The following is a 22,694-nucleotide window of genomic DNA, read 5'->3' as shown; positions in this document are numbered from 1 at the left end:
AGAACTGCACTTCCATGAAAGAAATGAAACAACTATGGAAGTACAGAAAGAGGATGAATGAAACTGGGCTTCAGGGAGGTCAAGCAAACAAACAAGCAAACAAAAAACAAATGAACAACTAACAAAGACTTAATAGGGTCATCAGAATGCTGGAGTTGCAGAAGTCACCAGTACTTTTTTCCTGATGGTTTGGTTCTTGCTACTTTCTCAAGTTTTCTATTGCTGTGATGAAATACCATGAACAAAAACAATTTGGGTAGGAAATGTTTTATTTGACTAAAATTTTCAGGTAATAATCTATGACTGAGGGAAGTCAAGACAGGAACTCTAACAGGGAGCAATCTGGAGGCAAGAGCGAGTGCAGAGGTAATGGTGGGGTGCTGATTACTGGCTTTCTCTTCATGGCTTGCTCAGCCGCTTTTTTATAAAACCTAGGACCACCATTCCAAGGATGGCACTACTCACAATGTGTAGGTTCACTCCCTAATTAGTAAAATGCCTTACAGCTAGGCCTTATGAATGTACTTTATCAATTGAGGTTCTGTCCTTTCAGATAACTCTAATATGTTTCAAGTTGACATGAAACTAGCCAGCACAGTTCCCCAAGATAGAAAGTAGTGATCTTTTTTGTTCTTGTTGTTTTTCAAGACAAGGTTCTACTGTGTAGCCTTGGCTGTCCTTGACTCACTTTGTAGACCAGGCTGGCTTTGAACTCATAGAGAGAAGCCTGTCTCTGCCTTCTCAAGTGCTGGGATTACAAGCATGTGCCAATATGTCCAGCAAAAAGTAGTGATCTGATCTTAAACTCATTACTACTTTTTCTTTGCTGAGGTGTGCCTTGCTGGCATTACTGAAGATGAAGCATGAACAAACAGCTCCAAAATCTCAGGTATCTGTGGCAAAACTGTTGAGCCATGTGTGGAGGGAAAATCTTTTAATAGATAGTTTTCTAATATGTATGACTCATATAACAACTAAAATATTGCATGCATGCACTCAAGTGTGCACGTGCCTACACACATAGACACACACACACACTTAATGAAGTTATACCACCAAGAGTGATAATGCTCTCTCCAAGTTTCATGGACTATTTAACAAAACCCCCAGAGCAAGGCATGGGACATCTTTCTTGAGTAATCACTAGTTAGAGAAGTCCAAAAGCCCCCCACAAAATAATATAGGCTATTGCTGTTAACCTTGGATGTCTTTTAAAACTTGAAAGTAAGACCCAATTGTTAAAGACACCACAAGCTTGAGATAGAGGGATGGAGACTTCCTTCTATAGCACTAGGTCTCTGTATTAGAAGGAAGCTGCCATGTACAGTCAATAGTCCTCCTCAACTCTAAAGCCTAGAAACCATAACAATGGAGGAGCTGAAGGAGTGAGCTACACTACAGCTGAGATATAAAGTGAATAACTTGTAATAAAAAATAATAAAATGCTGTGAAAAAAGAAATGGTCAACATCCTTAGTCATCTGAGAAATGCAAATAAAAAACAACTAAGATTCCATCTTACACTGATCACAATGTCTATGATCAAAAACTCAAGTGACAACACATGCTGGAGAGGATGTGGAAAAGAGAACCCTCCTCCATTGCTGGTGGGAGTGCAAAATTGTAGAGCCACTTTGGAAATCAATCTGCTGTGTTCTCAAAAGATTGAGAATGGCACTAATTCAAGATCCAACTATACCATCCCTGGGCATATACCCAAAGTTCCCCCACCATTCAATAAGGACATTTCCTCAACTATGTTCATAGAAGCTTTATTTGTAATAGCCAGAATCCAGAAACAACCTAGATGTCCCTCAATGCAGGAATGGATACAGAAACAAGGAATTCATGACATTTGCAGGCAAATGGATGAAACTAGAAAAGATCATCCTGAGTGAGGTAACCCAGAAACAGAAAGACAGGCATGGCATACACTCACTTATTTGCGGATGTTAGCCTTATAATATAGGATAGCTATCGACAGACTTAAAGAAGCTAAACAACAGGGAGGACTCTAGAGAGGATGCTTAAATACAATTCAGAATGGCAAACAGCATAGACACCAGAAGTGGTGGAAGAGAGGAAACAGGATGGGAGCCTACTTTAGAGCGTCCTCTGAAAGGATCCACCCAATAAGGGATCGAAGTAGATGCTGAGACTGATGGCCAAACTTTGGTCTTAATGCAGTGAGTCTTATGGAAGAGGAGAGGGGTGGTAATAGCTGGACATGGAGGGTACAGGAGAACCACAAGAAGACCAACAAAGCGAAAAGATCTGAACCCTGCAGAGGATCCTGCAGAGAATGATGCATCAACTGAGGACCATGCATGGAGAGGACCTAGACCCCCTGCTCAGATGTGATGGATTGGCAGCTCAGGCTCCATGTGGATCTCCTAGTTAGGGGAACAGGGACTGGCTCTATCATGAACTCAGTTGACTGTTCTTTGATCACTAGTCCCTGGTGATGTGGCCTTTCCAGGCCACGGAGGAAGAGAATCCAGGCAATCCTGATGAGACTTAACAAGCTATGGGCAGATGGCAATAGGGGAGAACTCCCCCTTTCAGTGGCCTAGGGGAGGGAGATAGGAGGGAAGAAGGAGGAGGGTAGGTTTGGGGGGAGTTGAGGGAGGGGGCTTCAATTGGGATATATAATGAATAAATTGTGAAGAAAAATTAAAATTATAATTAAAAACAATTTTTATAATCACATAAACCATTTTATTTAAACAAATACACACTTTTTTTTAAATTAGGAAAACAATGGTCAATTTTCCATTATTTTTAAACATGACTTCATTAGTGAGGCTATGGAAGAACATGTTAAACTTTGAAGAAATAAAAGGAACAAATCCAAGTAAATTTGTTGACAGTTTAGTAGGTGGAATAAAGCATTAGGAATGTGTCACAGACAGAATCCTTTAAAAACTTGAAGTTTTAATATTGGTTGCTAAAAGAAAACTTTAAATATATTCTTCAGTGCTTCTTCAGCTAAACAGGATAAGCCTAGATTCTAAGTGCTATGATGCTCAGTTTTAGGTATGTATGAATGTTGGTGATGGAATAGTTTGTATGAAAACTAATTCAGGTTTCTGTAAAACCGTACTATTTTTACAACATAATATTTTATGAAATAATTACATGTGTCAAAGAGTACTGACACTGCTAAAGTTGGATGTGAAAATGAGAGGTAAATATTGAGAAATGGCTGACTATGAATTTCTTTTACCTTAATTTTAATGAATCGTTTGCTAGAGTTTGATTCTTGGAGTTCTTGTCCAAGGTTTTAGGTGAGTGTCAATATGTTGACTTTGTCTATGCAGCTTTCCATTATACAGAGAAATACCATTTTCTGCTGAAATTTTGCTTTAGTTTGGAATTAAGAATTATGCAAGACTGGAATACAGTGGAAAATTATAAAATAAATGGATCTATAAAATCTGGTAGTTTTGTTTAAAAAGAGATTTGTTTCAGCAAAATTTTTAATAACTGTTTCTTCGCTATAAGTCAAAAAAGCTGGCCACATAAATTTGTGAATTACTTAGAAAAATGAAATAGCACTGATCTCTGATCTGTTCACAAAGTATCAGAATACTCTTGGTTTAAAAATAAAAACTAACTTTTTATTATAGTAAAATTTGGATATGTTCTTTATAGTTTTAATGATTTGAATTTAATCCTAGTTGTCAAAGCTTGTCCAGATCCTGGGGCAGTAATTTAAACATATTTTTTGTTACAAAAGTTACAAAATTAACATAAGTATACTAGCCAGCAGCTGTGGAATAGCTATTTACCAGCAGGAAGTGAGATTCATTGAGGTTCAAAATAAACTCTAAAGAAGATTAAGTTCAATATGCTTTTCAAAAAATATTAGAAAGAGGGTTGAGAAAGAGAAAGGGTTCCCTACTGGCTTCCATACATAACAGGGGAATATTTTCAGTAGTATTTATAGTATCTTCTTGTGGATCAGAAATATTGAATTTTATATAATCATGGTCATGTAAAACTGAGAAAACATTTGATGGGTTCTTCTTATCATCCAAAAGACTGTCATTAGAATCTTGAATATTTTCTCCAAAATCACATATTGGTGTTTCATCTAACAGAAAAAGCTGGGATTTTTCCATGCATTGTGTTACATGTTTGTCTGTGGAGAGAAAGCACTTTGTTACATGTAATGTAGGAGGAGTAAATTTAAAACAAAGTATAATTCACAAGTCTCTTACTGTTAAATGCTTTGTGGAAGACATTGTTACCCTTCCACTCTTCTGAGTTACACTCTTCAAATTAGTAATCTCAACCAAGAAAAATGTACTGTTTTTCTTAAAAGTTATTGTCAGCTTTTCCTACTTTCCTGTAGGTTATCAACTTTTGATGCTTCTTTATATGAAAAGAGATTCAATTACATCCAAGTATATGTTTGGAATTAAGGAGGAACTAACTACTAGAACATAAATTTGGTAGACAACACTATTCATAAAATACAAGGCTAACTGTGAATAACTAAGCTTAGTAAACAATAAAGACTTATTTTCTGAAAAAGAACTTTCAATGTTATGTAAAAAACACATGCCTCTGACATAATCTGATTGGCCTGCTTGTTGATCACCTCCCCCTGAGGGGGGAGCAGCCTTACCAGGCCACAGTAGAGGACAATGCAGCCACTTTTGATGAGAACTGATAGACTAAGATCAGAAAGGAGAGGAGAACTTCCCCTATCAGTGGACTTGGAGAGTGGCATGCATGCAGAAAGGGGAGGGAGGGTGGGATCGGGAGGGGAGGAGGGAGGGGCTTATGGGGGGATACAAAATGAATAAAGTGTAATTAATAAAAAATTTAAAAAACCCACAAAATTATATTGCATCCTTTTAATGTTTTGTCATTGTTTTTGTTTTAAAATCAACCACATAATAATACATTCTCCCTTAGGTGTATATAGTCATTATCTGGATATATATGTATATGTAATATATATATATATATGTATAATCTTATTTAATATAACTCATGAAACAAGAAAAGTAGTTCATACAAGCATTGTTTGAGACTTTCAAATGGTAAATGGCTTGCCAAGGGTCATATGGGTAGTCAGTTGTGGGCCTGGAACTAGGACATACATTTTCTGATCATTTTACAAATATTCTTTTGTACCTTTTTCCCCACTGGTGTCAAGCAGAAGTCTTTCTTCTTCATTTTTCATTAGAATTAGACTCTGGGAACAAAGAGAAAACACTATAATCCTTATCAATACGTCATTTTTTTGTGATAAAGTTGAGATAAAATCTTACCCTGAAGCTGTGAGAGTATGGTATGTTTTGCAAATATGAGGCCCTAGTTTCAATTCTCTGCACCCAAAGAAGCATATTTCTTGGAAGATTAACAAAGTTAAAGAAAGAACATTTCCATTTATTTTGTTTTCTAAAAGTATAGTTTTCTTTTCTAACTGCTGTTTAGGCAGAAGAGAAAAATCAATTCATAGTACATCTACAGCCAACTATACCATGTAGGTTTATTTTCCACTTAACACGAACTAATATCTACCAATATTTATTGAACAAAACAGATTCAAACACAGCATGTATTGAGCATGCATGTTTGAGCCTGAATAATGAGACTCACCAAATATGCCTACTATGTCTGGCAGGAAGGAAACAATACTTCTTTCAAGCTATTCCTGTCTAAACAAGATAACAAGAATGAATTCTCTAAGGGTCTAGCCTCATTATTGGCCAATGATGAAAAATAATGGTTCCATCTATACAGCTTCCCTAGTTGAAAGAAATCATTCAAAGAGAATAAGGTTTTACTAAAAGAAAATAGCAAAAGGAGTAAGATCTTACTAAACTAAGAGAAAGACCTGTAAGCATACTTTTAAAGACAGTTGTCTATGAGGCATTGTATTTCCTTACTAATTGTAGGCAAGTGAGGATTTTCTTTGAATTTTATTATTTTATACATTTTAGTTAAAATATAATTATATCACTTACCTCCCTCCAGCCCCTAAGTTCCATCCCTTTAAGTCCTTCCATGCATACACCCTCAACAAGGAAGATTTGTTTGTTTGTTTTGAGACAGGATTTCTCTATATAGTCTTGTCTGTCTTGGAACTCACTATGCTGATCTTGAACTCAGGAGAAAGAGGCAAAAGAATCTCGAGTTCGAGGTCAGCATAATGAGTTCCAAGATAGGCAGGAATACATAGAAAAACACACATGTTGTTAAGGGAGATTTTAATAAAGACAATTTTCAAAAACTAGATGTCCCATGTTTTGTATTTCTCTTTTAATTTCCAGTAATAACTATGGCCATATCATAACCCAATTTATTCCAGTCAAAATTCAGGTTTTCATTGATAAGATTTGGGTTAACCATTCAATATTAATATAGTAGTACATTTAGCATTCAGATATTTGGTGATGGCAAAGACTAAAATTCAGATTTTCCCCTTATAAAACATTTTTCTAAATTTTTATGCATAATCATAAACTTATAGCACAAGACAAAGGGGTGTCATTGTGTAGTCATTTTTTTTAAAGAATGGGTAAAATTCTTTAAAAATTTGTGGCAATACTAATGGTATGTCAATCTTAACTCAGTCTTGTTCTTAGCACTCCCACCAACATGGCTGACTGTTTTTCTCAGTGAATTACTTTGGTCATAAAGAATAATTAAATCTTTAAGACAATATTCATAACTGTAAAGCATTCTGTTAAACAAAGGAAACTAGGCTCAGAAAACCAAATACCACAAGATTTTATCCATATTTGGATCCTAGCTTCTAACTCTTAAGTATATATATATCATAACAGAAGTAAATATTGCTAAAGGTCAAGAAACCAGAAAAGGGTCCATTAGAATAGGAAAAAAAAATCAAATGGCTTTAAGGGTTCAGGATGGGGAAGACAAGAGAACAAAGTAGAAGGAGAATACTAGTGAAAAATAGGGTACAACAGAGAGAGAAAGAGAAAGAGAGAGAGAGAGAGAGAGAGAGCAAGAGTGAGTGAGAGAGGGAGAAAGAGAGGAGTGTGTTAAGGAGATTCAACCAAAATTAAATGTGTAAAAGTACCATATAGAAGTCTGCTACTATGACAGCTGGTGAAGAATATTAACAAATATATTACCTTACTCTTCATACTTCCCTTAGACACTTGAGGAAAGTTTTCAAAAAAGTATGTTATTTCAGGACATTGTTAGTATAAAATCTCATTGAATTGAACATATAGTCTCAATTATGATCATATATATTAAAATATGATAAGATTCTTCTTTGTAAACAAAGCGATTGCCAAGAAAAACAGCATTTAGAAGCATACATCAAAAATTTTTTTTAGATGAGTTCTCACTGTATGGTCTAGGTTGTCCTTGAACTCCTGGACTCAAGAGATTCTCTTGTAGCAAGTTCAGCTGGGAATATATGTGTGTGCGTTATAAGTACTTTTGACACTGTATAAAGTTTGCCAATTAATTATTATCAGTAGCTGTTTTGTAAATGTGTGAACAAAGACTTCGTACTTCACTAAATGGGTTTCTAATGTATAACTACCCCAAAGCATTAAAATCTTGAAAACACATTATGCTGGAGAGATTTTGTAATTAATCAGTAAGGCCCTTCAGAAAAAAAATGTGAATAGGTCAATGAGAGAATATAAATAGAGTACCTTAAGACATCTCATACTATTCACTTAACTGGAAAGAGTTTCTGCTAATAATCTACTATGGCAATATTCACCAATAAATATATGAACAGATAATGTATAAAATGGAATAAAGAGAAGATGCATGGTTTTGACATTGGCTTCTGCCATGATATCTATGTTGAGTAAAGTTCCAGATTTGTTATTCATAATAATAGGAAGTTCATAACAGACTAGCTGAAAGGAAATTACAAGGAAGATACTCTAAATGGAATGAAATAAATAAATATCTAAATATCTAGCCATCACTGAAAACGGACTTTGTACAGCACTGAAAGATACTGCGAAAAGAATAGGAACTTTGGATATATAAAATCACTATAAACAAAGTATCATAATTTTACATCATGGAATACTTTAATGTTAACTATTTTAAGTTATAAGAGAAAGGGAGAATATCATGTACAGACAAATTGTGATGTTGCTATAAGGAAGAGGGACATAATGATTTCAGAAAACTAGGAAAATATAAAACATACTATATTGGAAAAGCCAAGGTATAAACACAGGTATTCTTGAATTCCAGGCTTGATATTAACCAGTGCTAATTCCCATATGTCACTCCACTTTTGAGCAATCAATATAAATGCAGGAAAGTCACAAATTTGAATTTATAAGCTTACCTCACTGAAATGATCAAAATCATAATTCATTGACTTCCTATGCAGCAATGAATGTAGCTCTACTGAATTGTCTTCAGTATGATGCATATATGTTGTATCCCTTCAGTGAAAAACAGAGATAGGGAGTGAAGGTGAATGCAAAGAAACAGAGATAGGGAGTGAAGGTGAATGCAAAGAACAATGTTTTTACTTCTAAGAAACAATCTTTGAGAAAAATCAAACATACAATAAGTTAAAAAGATTATGTCAGGTTCTCAACTAAGAAACCATAAACCAATGTCGCACTTTTCAGTTACAGATATCTCACTTCCAGACCATAAAGCCTACTGCTATAAGATTTCAATATATGGTTCACCAGTTATAACTCAGTTAGACTAGCCCACTTCTCAGTGAAATTGCAGAGTTTTCAACCTGATGGACTCCAGAAAAGGATGGAAGAAAAAAAACCCACATTAGTTTGTTTCTAAATAGGAAGTATTTTTCAATCTGAGAAAGCTGTCAGTAGCACAGGGAAATACTTTTGATATTTTGGTACAAAATAAATATAAGTCACTGTCTCAGAAGAGTAAGATTGAAGACACCACAACAGTACAACTAACTGACCCTAAATGACTAGAATATCTTTACATTTATGAGACTATAAATATTTAAATTTTGGCTTAGAAATGACCTGATTCCTCTCAATGAATGGCACTCAGTCTGAATCTCATCAAAGATGGAAGTAATAGACTTCAGTTAGTGGGACACACATACCAGATCTGATTAAGAAAAAGTGTTACACATTTTTACGTTTTCTCAGGAGCTCTGAGACTCTTGACTTCATTTTGTCATTCAGTAGGAATACCAGATGTTCTGAGAAACATTTGTATTTTTATCAGTTATTATGATCAATATTGCCACTCAATTTGAATTCAAGAGGCTATTAAATTCCTGTAGGACAATATCACAGGAAGCCTTTGCTCTCCCTATATACTTCTTAATCAAGTAGACCTTGGACTTGGCTTTGGTGGCCAAGTCCATCAATGCTAATCCAGCTCAAAATAATCATCCCAGTCAACAGTGTTACTGTTATGGTTCTGGTGAGATTAAAAACACTAAAAGATTATTTTACTGCCAAGAGTTGTTTATGCACATGTCTAAGAGTCTACAGTGAGGTTTGGGGTCAAGCTGAAGAAGCTCTTTAGGGTGTGTTTTTCAAGAGGATATTTATATAAGAGGCCTACCAAGGAGTAGATGTGAACTTTGAGCTATAATGAGAGACAGTAATGAGGAATAATACAAATATAAGATGATCAAGCATTCAAACAGACAATTATAAGCACTGCTGATGAAAGTGAAATTAGTCAGACATCCTCAAGACAGAGATGTGCTGACAATGGAGCCTTTGTGGCTCAAATTTAGTAGTATTTTTGCTGAAGTGTACACAACCTTCACGTTTCAGGAAGTGAAAGCATTTCTTCTTTTTTCTTATAGGATTGTTCTAAGCAGAAAGTTTCACTGTAATTTCAGAGATAATAATGGGTATAGCATGGAGTATTTCACACTAACAATGCTGGGTTCTCATTTTCATACCCAGAGAAGAAACACTAAACATATTATCAGAGTGTATCTGTAATACATGTGAATCAATGACAATGTCAGAAATTGAGGTTATCTAAGGAAAATGCTTCTATAAAGACATCATACTCCCCTCACCATCTTATTAAACATTTTTTCAAAACCATGTAAATGAATTCCTAGATTAAGGATGGAGAACACTGAATACCTGTTAAGTATATTGTTACACAGAGTGTCTGATTCATCATTCATCCAATCTGAATCTTGAGAAGAATGATCTAATTCCAAAGAAATGTCCTTAAGTTCCTGTTCAGAGGATTCCTCAGTTGTTTGTTCTTGTAGAAATGGTATGGTCAAATCCAACTGAATGGTCAGTGAATCTTCATTCATAGGTATATTCTGAACTGATACTTCAGGATGTTTTCTAAAAAATAGTTGAGAAAAAATATTTACCCAACATATTGCAAGAATTCAAATCACATGAGCTATCATATATCCATTTACATTGTATAAACAGATTTGCAATATTCAGATAAAAACTTATTTTGTACCAATATGCTCTTCTTTAATTTCATTTATATAACGTATGATACAATGCTCAGTCATACACTGACACACCAAATGATTAATTAGCAATAAAAATAAGCTATTAGTCATTGATGAAGCATAAATGAACCTTGGAAATATGCTAAGAGAAATAAATCAAACAAGAAAGATCACTTGTATGATTCTATGGATATTAAGTGTCTAAAATAATCAAAGCAAGTTTTATAAATGGGAACGAAAAATTGTATTGAGGTAATGAAAATATTCTCATGAAGAATTATGATGGCAAATGAACAACTCAGTAACTGCACTATCAAGAGCTGAAACATAAAACTTAAATAATAGAATTTTTATAATACAATTTGTTTTCATATTATTCATAATTTATATTCACTATTTTCAATTAACCAATGGCTAGATAAATAAAATTATATATATGTATATATATATAATGTATTTATATATAATTAATATATTAATATATATTAATAATATATATAATTAATAATTATATAATATATATAATTGTGTGTGTACGTATATATATATATATACATACATATATACGTACACACACAAAAAAGAATATTACTTATTTGTAAATTTTGGCAGTAAACTATGTCACCTCAATATTAACTGAGAAGGAAGTATGGGGATTATTTTCTTGCCATTTGAATCTAAAGGTAAAACAAAATAGTTTTTTGATTGTTATATTATATAACAAGTTATATAAGCTTTATCAAGGAAAAGATACAAAAGCTACACTGCAACCTAAAATTTCCATTGATTAGTGTATAACTATAGCAAAATATTAATGAGTTCTTTTTATTAAATTTTTATTTTTTTAATATTAATTACAGTTTATTCACTTTGTATCCCAGCTGTAGCCCCTTCCTGCAATCCCTCCCACTCCCAACCTCCCTCCCTCTTCTCCTCCCATGTCCCTTTCCAAGTCCACTGATAGGTGAGGTCCTCCTCTCTTTCCTTCTGATCCTAGTCTATCAGGTTTCATCAGGAGTGGCTGCATTGTCTTCCTCAGTGGCCTGGTAAGGTTACTTCCCCCTTAGGGGGAGGTGATCAACTAGCAGGCCAATCAGTTCATGTCAGAGACAGTCCCTGTTCCCATTACTAGGGATCCCACTTGGACACCGAGCTGCCGTGGGCTACTCTTTCTAATAGAACAATTGGTAGGTGGAGAGATGAATCACTGTTCAACAACAATGGCTGCTCTTCCAGAAGATCTGTGTTCAATTCTCATAACTGACAAGGTGGTTCACAATCATCTATAATTCTAGTTGTAGGGGATACAAGGATCTCTTCTGGTATACATGGGTGCCAGGTACACAACTAGTGTACAGACATACATACAGGTAAACACCCATGCTGTACATAAATTTTCTTTAAAAATTTTCTATAGAATTGTCAGATTTGATTAGTAACCATATTTTGTGTAAGTTTTCTCTGAGTTGAAAACTAGAAATCTCTCAAATATTTGAACCTAAACATTGAACCTAAGAAGACAAATTATCAAGTTAATTTTCAAGTAAATTTGTACAGTTATAGTTATTTGATATATTTCTATGGCCTCTAGAAGCCATAAAGTTTGAGATAAACTTACTTCTTTCTTAAGTAATGCTTTTCAATATACTCTGATTTTGAGATGTGCCAACTGTTAGGAATATTTATGCCTGTCTACTTGGTAGACATCATGCTTACTACTGAGATTGCTTTCATAGTGCTGGCTTTAAGATGTCATATACCATATCATATCATAACTATCCATCCATTTAATCTCTGTACAAAAATTAAATTCACAAACTATTCTAAATTTTTTTCTTCAAAAATATGAGCTTCTTTTTATTTTGCTCTTTAAACATATTTCTTTTTTCTTTTTAAACATTTTTGTATTAATTACAGTTTATTCACTTTGTATCCTAGATGTACCCCCCTCTCTCATTCCCTTCCAATCCTACCCTCCCTCCCTCTTCTCCTCCCAAGCCCCTCTCCAAGTCCACTGATATGGGAGGTCCTCCTCCCCTTCCATCTGACCCTAGCCTATCAGGTCTCATCAGGACAGGCTGTATTGATTTCCTCTGTGGCCTGGCAAGGCTGCTTCCCCTTCAGGTTGAGATAATCAAAGAGCCAGCCACTGAGTTCATGTCAGAGACAGTCCCTGTTCCCCTTACTAGGATACCTACTTGGATGTTGAGCTGCCATGGGCTACATCTGAGCAGGAGTTCTCAGTTATATCCATGAATGGTCCTTGGTTGATGTATCAGTCTCAGAAAAGAGCTATACATGATCGACCCCAAAAATTCAACCAGAGAACTCCTTCAGCTGATAAACACCTTTAACAAAATGGCTGAATACAAAATTAACTAAAAAAAAAATCAGTAGCCCTCCTGTATACCAAAGACAAAAAGGCTGAGAAAGAAATTAAGGAAACAACACCCTTCACAATAGTCACATAAGATACCTTGGTGTGACTCTAACCAAGCAAGTGAAAGACCTGTTCGGAAAAACAAAAACAAAAACAAAAACAAAAACAAAAAACAACTTCAAGTTTCTGAAGAAAGAAATTGAAGAAGATATCAGAAGATGGAAAGATCTCCTGTGCTCATGGATTGGTAGGATAAATATAGTGAAAATGGCCATCCTGCCAAAAGCAATCTACTGATTCAATGTAATTCCCATCAAAATACCAACACAATTCTTTATAGACCTTGAAAGAAAAATTCTCAACTTCATATGGAAAAACAAAACAAATCAAAATCGCAGAATTGCCAAAACCGATCCTGTACAGCAACAGATCTGAAGGTATCTCCATCACTGATCTCAAGCTGTACTACAGAGCAATAGTAATAAAAACTGTATGGTACTGCCATAGAAACAGAATGGTGGGTCCATGGAACTGAATAGAAGACCCAGAAATAAACCTACACCCCTATGAATACTCAATTTTTGACAAAGAAGTCAAAACCAAACAAGTAAACACATTTCTTAGACACAACTGACCTAATCTCCTTTGTATTCCTAAATCTAGTATACCCATGCTCACTGCTATAATGACTTTTGCCTCAAATATTTCAGCTCTACCAAAAATATTCTACTTCTTGGGTTTCCTTTTGATATTGACTTAGGTTATTTTATAAATATCTACATTCCAAATGCTCACTACTAGGATTTTCCTTCCATAGTCCACTTGCTAGACATTCTTTTATAAAATTCATTTCTTCCTGTACAAGACTTTTAATAATCCATCTGGCCTCCAACTATATAAATTGGTATTTTTAAATGTCTAAACAAGGCAAGGTATTGTTGAACATGCCTTTAATTCCAGTATTTGGGAGGAAGAAGCAGGAAGATTTTCGTGAGTTCTAGGCCAGCCTGATATAAATAGTGAATTACAGGACAGACAAGGCTATACGGTGACAACCTGTCTTAAAAACAGACAAAAAGTCTAAACAAATGTCTAAGCATTTAATGCTTTATATGTTTAAACAAGTAAATTTTAATACATAGATATCTCCCATCAATAAAACATACTTAAAAAAGCATACAGAAATAATCTTATAAAATATTAGTTAAATGTTATTTTTACAAAGAAAAGTATACATGTAAAAAAAGTCTCCAAGTAATGCATCCAAAGTCAATGGATATCCCTAAAGGTGAAATTGTGACATCCACATCTTGGTGGTCTGATTGGACTTAAGGCCTGCTCAACAGGAAAGAAATAATGCCTGGTATTGGACATTTATCCAACTACCATGGAGTAATGCAGTCATGTATCTTAAAGGAGAACCTAAAAACACCAGAATACTGAGCCAGGATAATTCCTAACCATATACTAAATATCCAGTACCACAATACATATAACTCTCACCTCTCATCAAAGAAGCTTCACTTTGCAAAAGAAGGAAACCATTGCAAAGAACCCACAAGTCTACAAAATGCAGAGAACAACTGTTTGTGGGTGTCCAGCCCCAATGGATATATTTACAACACAACTCCTGCACTAAAAGTCCAAGTAACTCTTTGATCACCTCCCCCTGAGGGGAGGCACCCTTACTAGGGCACAGAAGAAGACAATGGAGACAGGCCTGATGAGACCTGATAAGCTAGGTTTAGATGGAAGGAGAGGAGGACCTCCCCCATCAGTGGACTAGAGGAGGGGCATAAAAGAAGAAGAGGGAAGGAGGGTGGGATTGGGAGGGGGTGGGGGAGGGGGCTACAGCTGGGATACAAAGTGAATAAATTGTAATAAATTAAAAAACAGAAAATTAATAATAATGAACAGAATAGCTAAAAAAAATGAAAAACAGTTCAAGTAACATTTTGAAAGAAGGGGCCAAAACAAATTAAGAGCCAGAGGACCAGAAAATATTTTGTGAAACTATGTCTCATAGAAACATCAAGGAAGGTATGCTCATGATACCTCAACAATATGGCTGCACAAACAAGCCCTGCACAAGACCCATCACCAACAGAATTGCTAACAACAAAAGGGGAAAATCTCATGGGCACCAGCTTAGACAAGAACTACAGATACCTAATGGCTTTTGAGAGAGATAAAAATAGTGTTCCTCAGGGATGAAACTCTTTTTTATATATTTAATTTTATTTTATGTGCATTAGTGTGATGGTATCAGATCCCTTGGAATTGGGGTTACAGACAGTTGTGAGCTGCCATGTGGGTGCTGGGAATTGAACCCAGGTCCTTTGGAAAAGCAGACAGTGCTCTTAATTACTGAACCATCTCTCCAGCCCCATGGGATGGAACTCTTAATAGATTATCCAATAACAATTTGTCAGACCTGAAACCATATACCTACAAAATAACACTAGATATATTAAACAGGGAGTATTTATATATTAATACATATATAAATATAAGACCACTAAAGGAAAGGAAGCCAAGAATTTGAGAGTGAGAATGGAAATGTGGGAGGGGTTAGAGGGAAGAAAGAAGGAAGAAATTGTGTAATTATGTTTTAACTTTTAGCATCTATACAAACTCAAAAATCATTTCAGTAGGTATGTGTTGTGTGCCTCTGTGTATATGTGTATGCTTGTATCCTGTGAATGTGGAGGGCAAAGGTCAATATCAAATGTCTTTAGCTCTCTCTGCCTTGTTCTTTGGAATAGAGTCTCTCCATTCAATGTAGAGCTTGCTATTTAGACTATATTGGCTAGTCAATGAACATGCAAGATCTGGCTATTTCTTTCCTTTAGTGCTAAAGTTATGGAATCTTGTCATTATGCCAGCTTTCATGTGAATGCTAAGGATCCAAACTCAGGTCCTCCGGTTTCCATAGCAAGCACTTTACCCACCAAGCCATCTCCCTAATCCTTGAAAAATCTCACCTTTGTTGGCCTTTTAAAAAATATGTGTTTTCAATGCAGCCAGTCCTGATGAGACCTGATAGGCTAGGGTCAGAGGGAAGGGGAGAAGGACTTCCCCTATCAGTGGACTTGGGGAGGTACATGGGAGAAGATGAGGGAGGGAGAGTGGAATTGAGTGCGGAAAAGAAAGGGGGCTACATCTGGGATACAAAGTGAATAAACTAATAAAATAATAAAAATAAATAAACTTAAAAACATGTGTGCTACATTTATTAAATTTGTAATGTGTTCGAATTTATTTTTAATAGAGCCAAGTCATTCAACTTAGGGAATTCTGTGTGCTTGGCAATTATTTTACTAATGAACTTTATCTTAACTTCTTTAACGTATTTCCTTTTTATAAGTGTAACTTTTTCTACAAGAATTTCAACTGGTTATCATCAACATGCAGCAATATATATGTCTGTATATATGTACATGGATATATATATCCACACACACATATTTTCTGTTGTAATTGTGTTGTTTGGTAGTGATAAAAATCAAGGTCACACTGCTTGGTAAACATTTTATGTTGTTTATAAAGGGGAGTAAACACTTAAATAGAATCAAGTACTACTATATAATAAATATGTACAAATGAAAAATATATTGCTAACGTATCACCAGCATTATGTTTCATTACCTATATGTTGCCCACAAGCCTGCTTACCCATCATCTCCATTTGGCTGGTCTACAGGTGAAATTAACTTTTTGGAGTCTTTCAAAATTGGTAAGACTCTGTCAAGGATACTTTTGTATTTGTCTTCAACAAGTTCGTAACCATCTTTCAGTATCTCCATCTAAAGAGAAAGGTTATAGAAAATGAGAGTTGCCTGTGCTTCCGTGCATATATCTAATATTTCTTGGATCATACCTGATGCAATTCCTATTGAAACTATTTAACAATTATATAAAAATAACAACTAGCTACTTTATTAACAACAAATGTTCATTTTTCTAATTTTTACTATTTTCTTCACAATTTATTCATTATATATCCTGATTGAAGCCCCTCCGTCAACTCCCCCAGTTCCACCCTCCCTCACTCTTCCCATCATCTCTGAAGCCTAGTACACTGAAAGCAAAGTTCTCCACTATTGCTTAACCATAGCTTGTTAAGTCTCCTCAGGACTGCCTGGATCCACTTCCTCCGTGGCCTTGCAAGGCTGCATCATCAGGAGCCAGTGACCAGAGAGCAGTCAACTGAGTTCATGATAGAGGCAGTGCCTGATTCCCATCCACCACCATTGTTTTAATTCAAAATCTTACAGCTTCATTCTTCTTGTCCTCTGGAATATGGAAATACTGATTGTCCCATTCAGAATCTGAAGCCCCAGATATGAGTGATAATGACCTGTAATGAGACCCAAAATTATTATTTATTATAATTTATTAACCTTGTATCCCAGCTGTAGTCTCTCCCCCATCTCTTCCCAGTCCCACCCTCCATCCCTCTTCTTCCCCTATGCTATTCCCATAGTCCAGTGAAGGAGGTCCTCCTGCCATTTTATCTGATCATAGCCTATAAAGTCTTATCAGGACTGGCTGGATAGTCTTCCTCTGTGGCCTGGCAAGGGCTGCACCCCTCAGGGAGAGGCGATAAGAAAACCTGCCACTGAGTTCATGCCAGAGATAGCCCCTGCCTCTTACTATGGAACCCATTGGGAGTCTTATTCTATGAGCTACATTTGAGCAGAGATTTTAGGTCCTCTCCATGAATATCCTTGGTTACAGTATCAATTTCTGCGGGGCCCCTGGGGCCAAGGTTTTATGGCTCTGTTGGTCTCCTTTTGGAGCTCCTGTCCCCTCCAGGTCTTTATATCTCCCCTTTCTTTTATAAAATTCCATGTCCTCTGCCCAAATTTGGCTATGAGTCTCAGCCTCTGCTTTGATACTACGATGAGTAGAGCCTTTCAGAGGCCCTCTGTGGTAGGCTCCTGTCCTATTTCCTGTCTTCTTCTGCTTCTGATGTCTTTCAGGTTTAACATTCTGAATGAGTATTGAGCATCTTTCCTAGAGTCTTCCCTTTTGCTTGGCTTCATTAGGACTATAGATTTTAGTACATTTCTCCTATATTATATATCTAATAACCACCTATAAGTAAGTATATACCATGTCTGTCTTTTTGTTTCTTGGTTAGCTCACTGAGGATAATTTTTTCTAGTTCCCAACATTTGCCTGCAAATTTCATGATTACTTTGTTTTTTTCTTTTCAGTTACATTTTATTAACTATGTACCCCAGCCGTGTCCCGATCCCTCATTCCCTCCCAGTCCCTCCCTCCCTCCCTCCTCTCCACCGTGCCCCTTGCCAAGTCCACTGATAGGGGGGACCTCCTCCCCATTCATCTGATCCTGTTTTATCAGGTATCCTCAGGACTGGCTGCAAAGCTCTCCTCTGTGGCCTAACAGGACTGCTCCTCCCTTGGGGGGTGGGGAGGCCAAAGAGCCAGCCATTGAGTTCCTGTTAGAAATAGTCCTTATTCCCCTCACTATGGGAAACCAATTGGTTACTGAGCTACCACAGGCTACATCGGAGCAGAGGTTCTAGGTTACATTCATACATGGTCCTTGGTTGCATGTCAGTCTCAGAAAAGACCCTGTGCCCAGATATATTTGGTCCTTGTGGAGCTCCTATCCTTTCCTCATCAGTCTAACTCCCCTTCTTTCTTATGATTCCCTGTACCCTGCCAAAGGTTTGGTCACGAGTCTTTGCTTTGAAAACACCGCTAGTTAGAGTCTTTCCAATGCGCTCAGTAGACTCCTGTCAATGTTCAATGCGTATCCCATCTGTCTTTCAAAATGAGGATTGATAATCTTACCCCATGTCCGCTCTCTTGATTATCTTTTTTAGGTGTATAGATTTCATTATTTTTATTATATCTTATAGGTCTATATAAGTGAGTATATACCGTGTTTGTCTTTCTCCTTCTGGGATATTTCACTCAGGATGATCTTTTCTAGATCCCACCATTTGCCTGCAAATTTCATGATTTCCTCCTTTTTGATTGCTGAGTAGTATTCCATTGTGTAAAAATACCACAATTTCTGTACCCATTCCTCTGTTGATGGACATCTGGGTTGTTTCCAGGTTCTGGCTATTACAAATAAAGCTGCTATAAACATGGTTGAGCAAATATCCCTTTTGTGTACTTGAGCAAACTTTGGGTATATACCTAGCAGTGGTATAGCTGGGTCTTGAGGAAGCACTATTCCTAATTGTCTTAGAAAGCGCCAGATAGATTTCCAGAGTGGTGTTTTTTTCTTTTTAATTCTTTATTTTTTACATTAGTTACAGTTTATTAAATTTGTATCCCAGCTATAGCCCATTCCCTCCCAATCCCACCCTTCCTCCCTCATCTCTTCCCTGCCCCTCTCTAAGTCCACTGATAGGGTAGGTGCCCCTCCCTTTCCATCTGACCCTAGTTTATCAGGTCTCATCAGGACTGGCTGCAATGTCCTCCTCTGTGGCCTAGCAAGGCTCCTCATTCCTCAGGGAAAGGGGGAGGTCAAAGAGCCACCATTGAGTTCATGTCAGAAACAGTCTCTGTTCCCCTTACTAGGGTACCCACTTGGAGACTGAGCTGCTATTGACTACATCTGAGAAGATGCAGGAGTTCTAGGTTATATCTATGCATGTTCCTTGGTTGGAGAAACAGTCTCAGAAAAGATCCCTGGGCCCAGATATATTTGGTATTTGTGGAGTTCCAGTCCTCTCCAGGTCATAATAACTCCCCCTTCTTTCATATGATTTCCTGCACTCTTCCCAAGGTTTGGTTATGAGTCTCAGCATCTATTTTGATACACTGCTAGGTAGAGCCATTCAGGGGCCCTCTGTGGTAGGCTCCTGTCCTGTTACTTGTTTTCTCCTACTTCCAATGTCCATCCCATTTGTCTTTCTAAGTGAGGATTGATCATCTTACCCTGGACGTTCTTTCTTGTTTATCTTCTTTAGTTGTACAGATTTTAGAATGTTTATTCTAGCTTATAGGTCTGGTATCCACTTATAAATGAATATACACCATGTGTGTCTTTCTGCTTCTGGGTTACCTCACTCAGGATGATCTTTTCTAGATCTCACCATTTTCCTGCAAATTTCATGTTTTCCTAGTTTTTAATTGCTGAGTAGTATTCCATTGTGTAAAAGTACCACAATTTCTGTATCCATTCCTCTGTTGATGGACATCTGGGTTGTTTCCAGGTTCTGGCTATTACAAATAAAGCTGCTACTAACATGGTTGAGCAAATGTCCTTGTTATGTACTTGAGCATCTTTTGGATATATGCCTAGGAGTGGTATAGCTAGATCTTGAGGTAGCACTATTCTTAATTTGCTGAGGAAGCACCAGAGTGATATCCAAAGTGGCTGTTCAAGTTTATATTCCTACCAGCAATGGAGGAGGGTTCACTTTCCTTCACATCCTTTCCAGGTTGTGTTGTCACTTGAGTTTTAATGACAGATCTTCTGGAGCTATCTCCATCCCCGATCTGAAGCTGTACTATAAAGCAACAGTAATAAAAACTGCATGGTACTGGCAGAGTAACAGTCTAGAGGATCATTGGAAACAAATAGAAGACCCAGAAAATAACCCGCACACCAATGGTTACTTGGTTTTTGAAGAAAAAAAAATATATATTGATATATTGGAAAAAATAAAGCATCTTCAACAAATGATGCTGGTCTAACTGGATGACTACATGTAGAAAAATGCAAATAAATTCATACTTATCACCTGCACAAAATTAAAGTCCAAGTGGATCAAAGACTTCCACATAAAACCAGACACATTAAACTCCTTAGAAGAAAAAGTGGGGAAAATTCTGATACTCATTGGCACAGGAGACAACTTCCTGAATAGAACACCAACAGCACAGGCTCTAAGAGCAACAATCAATAAATGGGACCTCATGAAACTTAAAAGCTTCTGTAAAGCAAGGCATACTGCCATTACACAAAACCACAGCCTACAGACTGGGGAAGGATCTTCACCAACCCTATATCTGACAGAGGGTTAATATCCAGAATATATAAAGAACTTAATAAGTTAAACACCAACAAACCAAGTAATCCAATAAAAATGAGGTACACAATGGCGGGCTCTTTGACCTCCCCCCTGCCCCGAGGGAGGAGCAGCGCTACTAGGCCACAGAGGAAGACATTACAGCCAGTCCTGAAGATACCTGATAAACCAGGGTCAGATAAAAGGGGAAGAGGTCCTCCCCTAACAGTGGACTTGGAAAGGGGCAAGGAGAAGATGAAGGAGGGTGGGATTGGGAGGGAATGAGGGAGTGGGATACAGCTGGGATACAAAGTTAATAAACTGTAACTAATATTTAAAAATAAATAAAATAAAAAATGAGGTACAGAGCTAAACAGAGAATTCTCAGTAGAGGAATATCGAATAGCAGAGAAACACTTAAAGAAATACTCAACCACAATTTCTTTATCCATTCCTTAGTTGAGGACATCTGGTTTTTTTTTTCTAGATTCCGGCTATTTTGAATAAAGCTGCTTTGAACATGGTTGAGCAAATGTCCTTGTTGTATACTTGAGCATATTTTGTCTATATACCAAGGAGTAGTATAGCTGGATTTTGAGGTAGCACGATTCTTAACTGTCCAAGAAAGTGCCGGATTGATTTTCAAAGTTATAGTACAAGTTTACATTCCCACCAGTAATGGAGGAGAGTTAGTTCCCCTTTCTCCACAACCTCTCCAGCATGTGTTGTCACTTGAGTTTTTGATCTTAGCCATTCTGATGGGTGTGAGGTGAAATCTCAGGGTCATCTTGATTTGCATTTCCTCAATGACTAAGGACTTTTAGCATTTCTTTAGGTGTTTCTCTGCCATGCAATATTCCTCTAATGGGAATTCTCTGTTTAGCTCCATACCCCATTTTTTAATTGGACTACTTGGTGTGTTGTGTTTAACTTCTTGAGTTCTTTATATATTCTTGATATGAGCTCTCTTTCAGATAAAAGGTCATGGTACTCTTACACAACAGAATACTACTCAGCAATTCAAAACAAGGAAATCATTAAATTTCCAAGCAAATGGTGTGAATTAGAAAAGATCATCCTGAGTAAGGTATCCCAGAAACAGAAAGATACACATGGTATATAATCATTTATAAGTGGATATTAGACATATGATATAGTATAATAAACTATAATTTGTACACCTAAAGAAGCTAACCAAGAAGGAGGACCCTGGGTAAGATGCTCATTCCTCACTCAGAAAGGCAAACGGAATGGACATAGGAAGAGGGAGAAAACAGGGAACAAGGCAGGAGCCTACCACAGAGGGCCTCTGAAATAATCTACCCAGTAGGGTATTAAAACAGATGCTGAGACTCATAGCCTAACTTTGGGCAGAGTGTAGGAAATCTTATGAAAGTAGGGGGAGATAGAAAACCTGAAGGGGGCAGGAGCTCCAGAAGGAGAGCAACAAAAAACAAAATATCTGTCAGATGTCTTTACTGAGACTGACACTCCAACTAAGTACCATGCATGGAGATAACCTAGAACCCCTGCACAGATGTAGCCCATGGAAGCTCAGTATCCAAGTGGGTTGCCTAGTAAGGGGAACAGGGGCTGTCTCTGACATGAACTCAGTGACTGACTCTTTGAACACCTCCCCCTGAGAGGGAGCAGCCTTACTGGGCCATAGAAAAAGACAATGCAGCTAGTCCTGATAAGATCTGATAGGTAGGATCAGATGGAAGGAGAAGAAGACCTCCCAAATCAGTGGATTGGAAGAGGGGCATGGGTGGAGAAGAGGTAGGGAGAGCGGGATTGGGAGGCAATGAGGGAGGGGACTACAGCTCAGATACAAAGTGACTCAATTATAATATATTTAAAAATAAATAAAAAATTTGAAATTTAGCATCTGCCTT

The 22,694-nt window shown here is 36.8% G+C and overlaps 1 protein-coding gene across 1 annotated transcript in view; it reads right to left on the bottom strand.

Annotated features, from left to right (window-relative positions):
- Window positions 1–3,856: 3,856 nt before the first annotated feature.
- LOC129675055 (heat shock factor protein 3-like) overlaps window positions 3,857–22,694 on the bottom strand; it is a 69,642-nt gene continuing 50,804 nt past the window's right edge. The window contains exons 7-12 of the mRNA XM_055605130.1: window positions 17,072–17,156; window positions 16,472–16,602; window positions 10,079–10,294; window positions 8,314–8,413; window positions 5,148–5,208; window positions 3,857–4,143 (exon numbers count right to left, since the gene is read on the bottom strand). Of these exons, the coding sequence (XP_055461105.1) occupies window positions 3,857–4,143; window positions 5,148–5,208; window positions 8,314–8,413; window positions 10,079–10,294; window positions 16,472–16,602; window positions 17,072–17,156 (880 nt within the window). The remainder of the gene's footprint in view (window positions 4,144–5,147; window positions 5,209–8,313; window positions 8,414–10,078; window positions 10,295–16,471; window positions 16,603–17,071; window positions 17,157–22,694) is intronic.

This window comes from Psammomys obesus, unplaced genomic scaffold, assembly GCF_907164565.1.
Source record: "Psammomys obesus unplaced genomic scaffold, mPsaObe1.curated_primary_1811, whole genome shotgun sequence".
NCBI lineage: Eukaryota > Metazoa > Chordata > Mammalia > Rodentia > Muridae > Psammomys > Psammomys obesus.
Note: the sequence above shows the minus strand (reverse complement) of the source record. Positions and strands in the feature narration are given on the sequence as shown.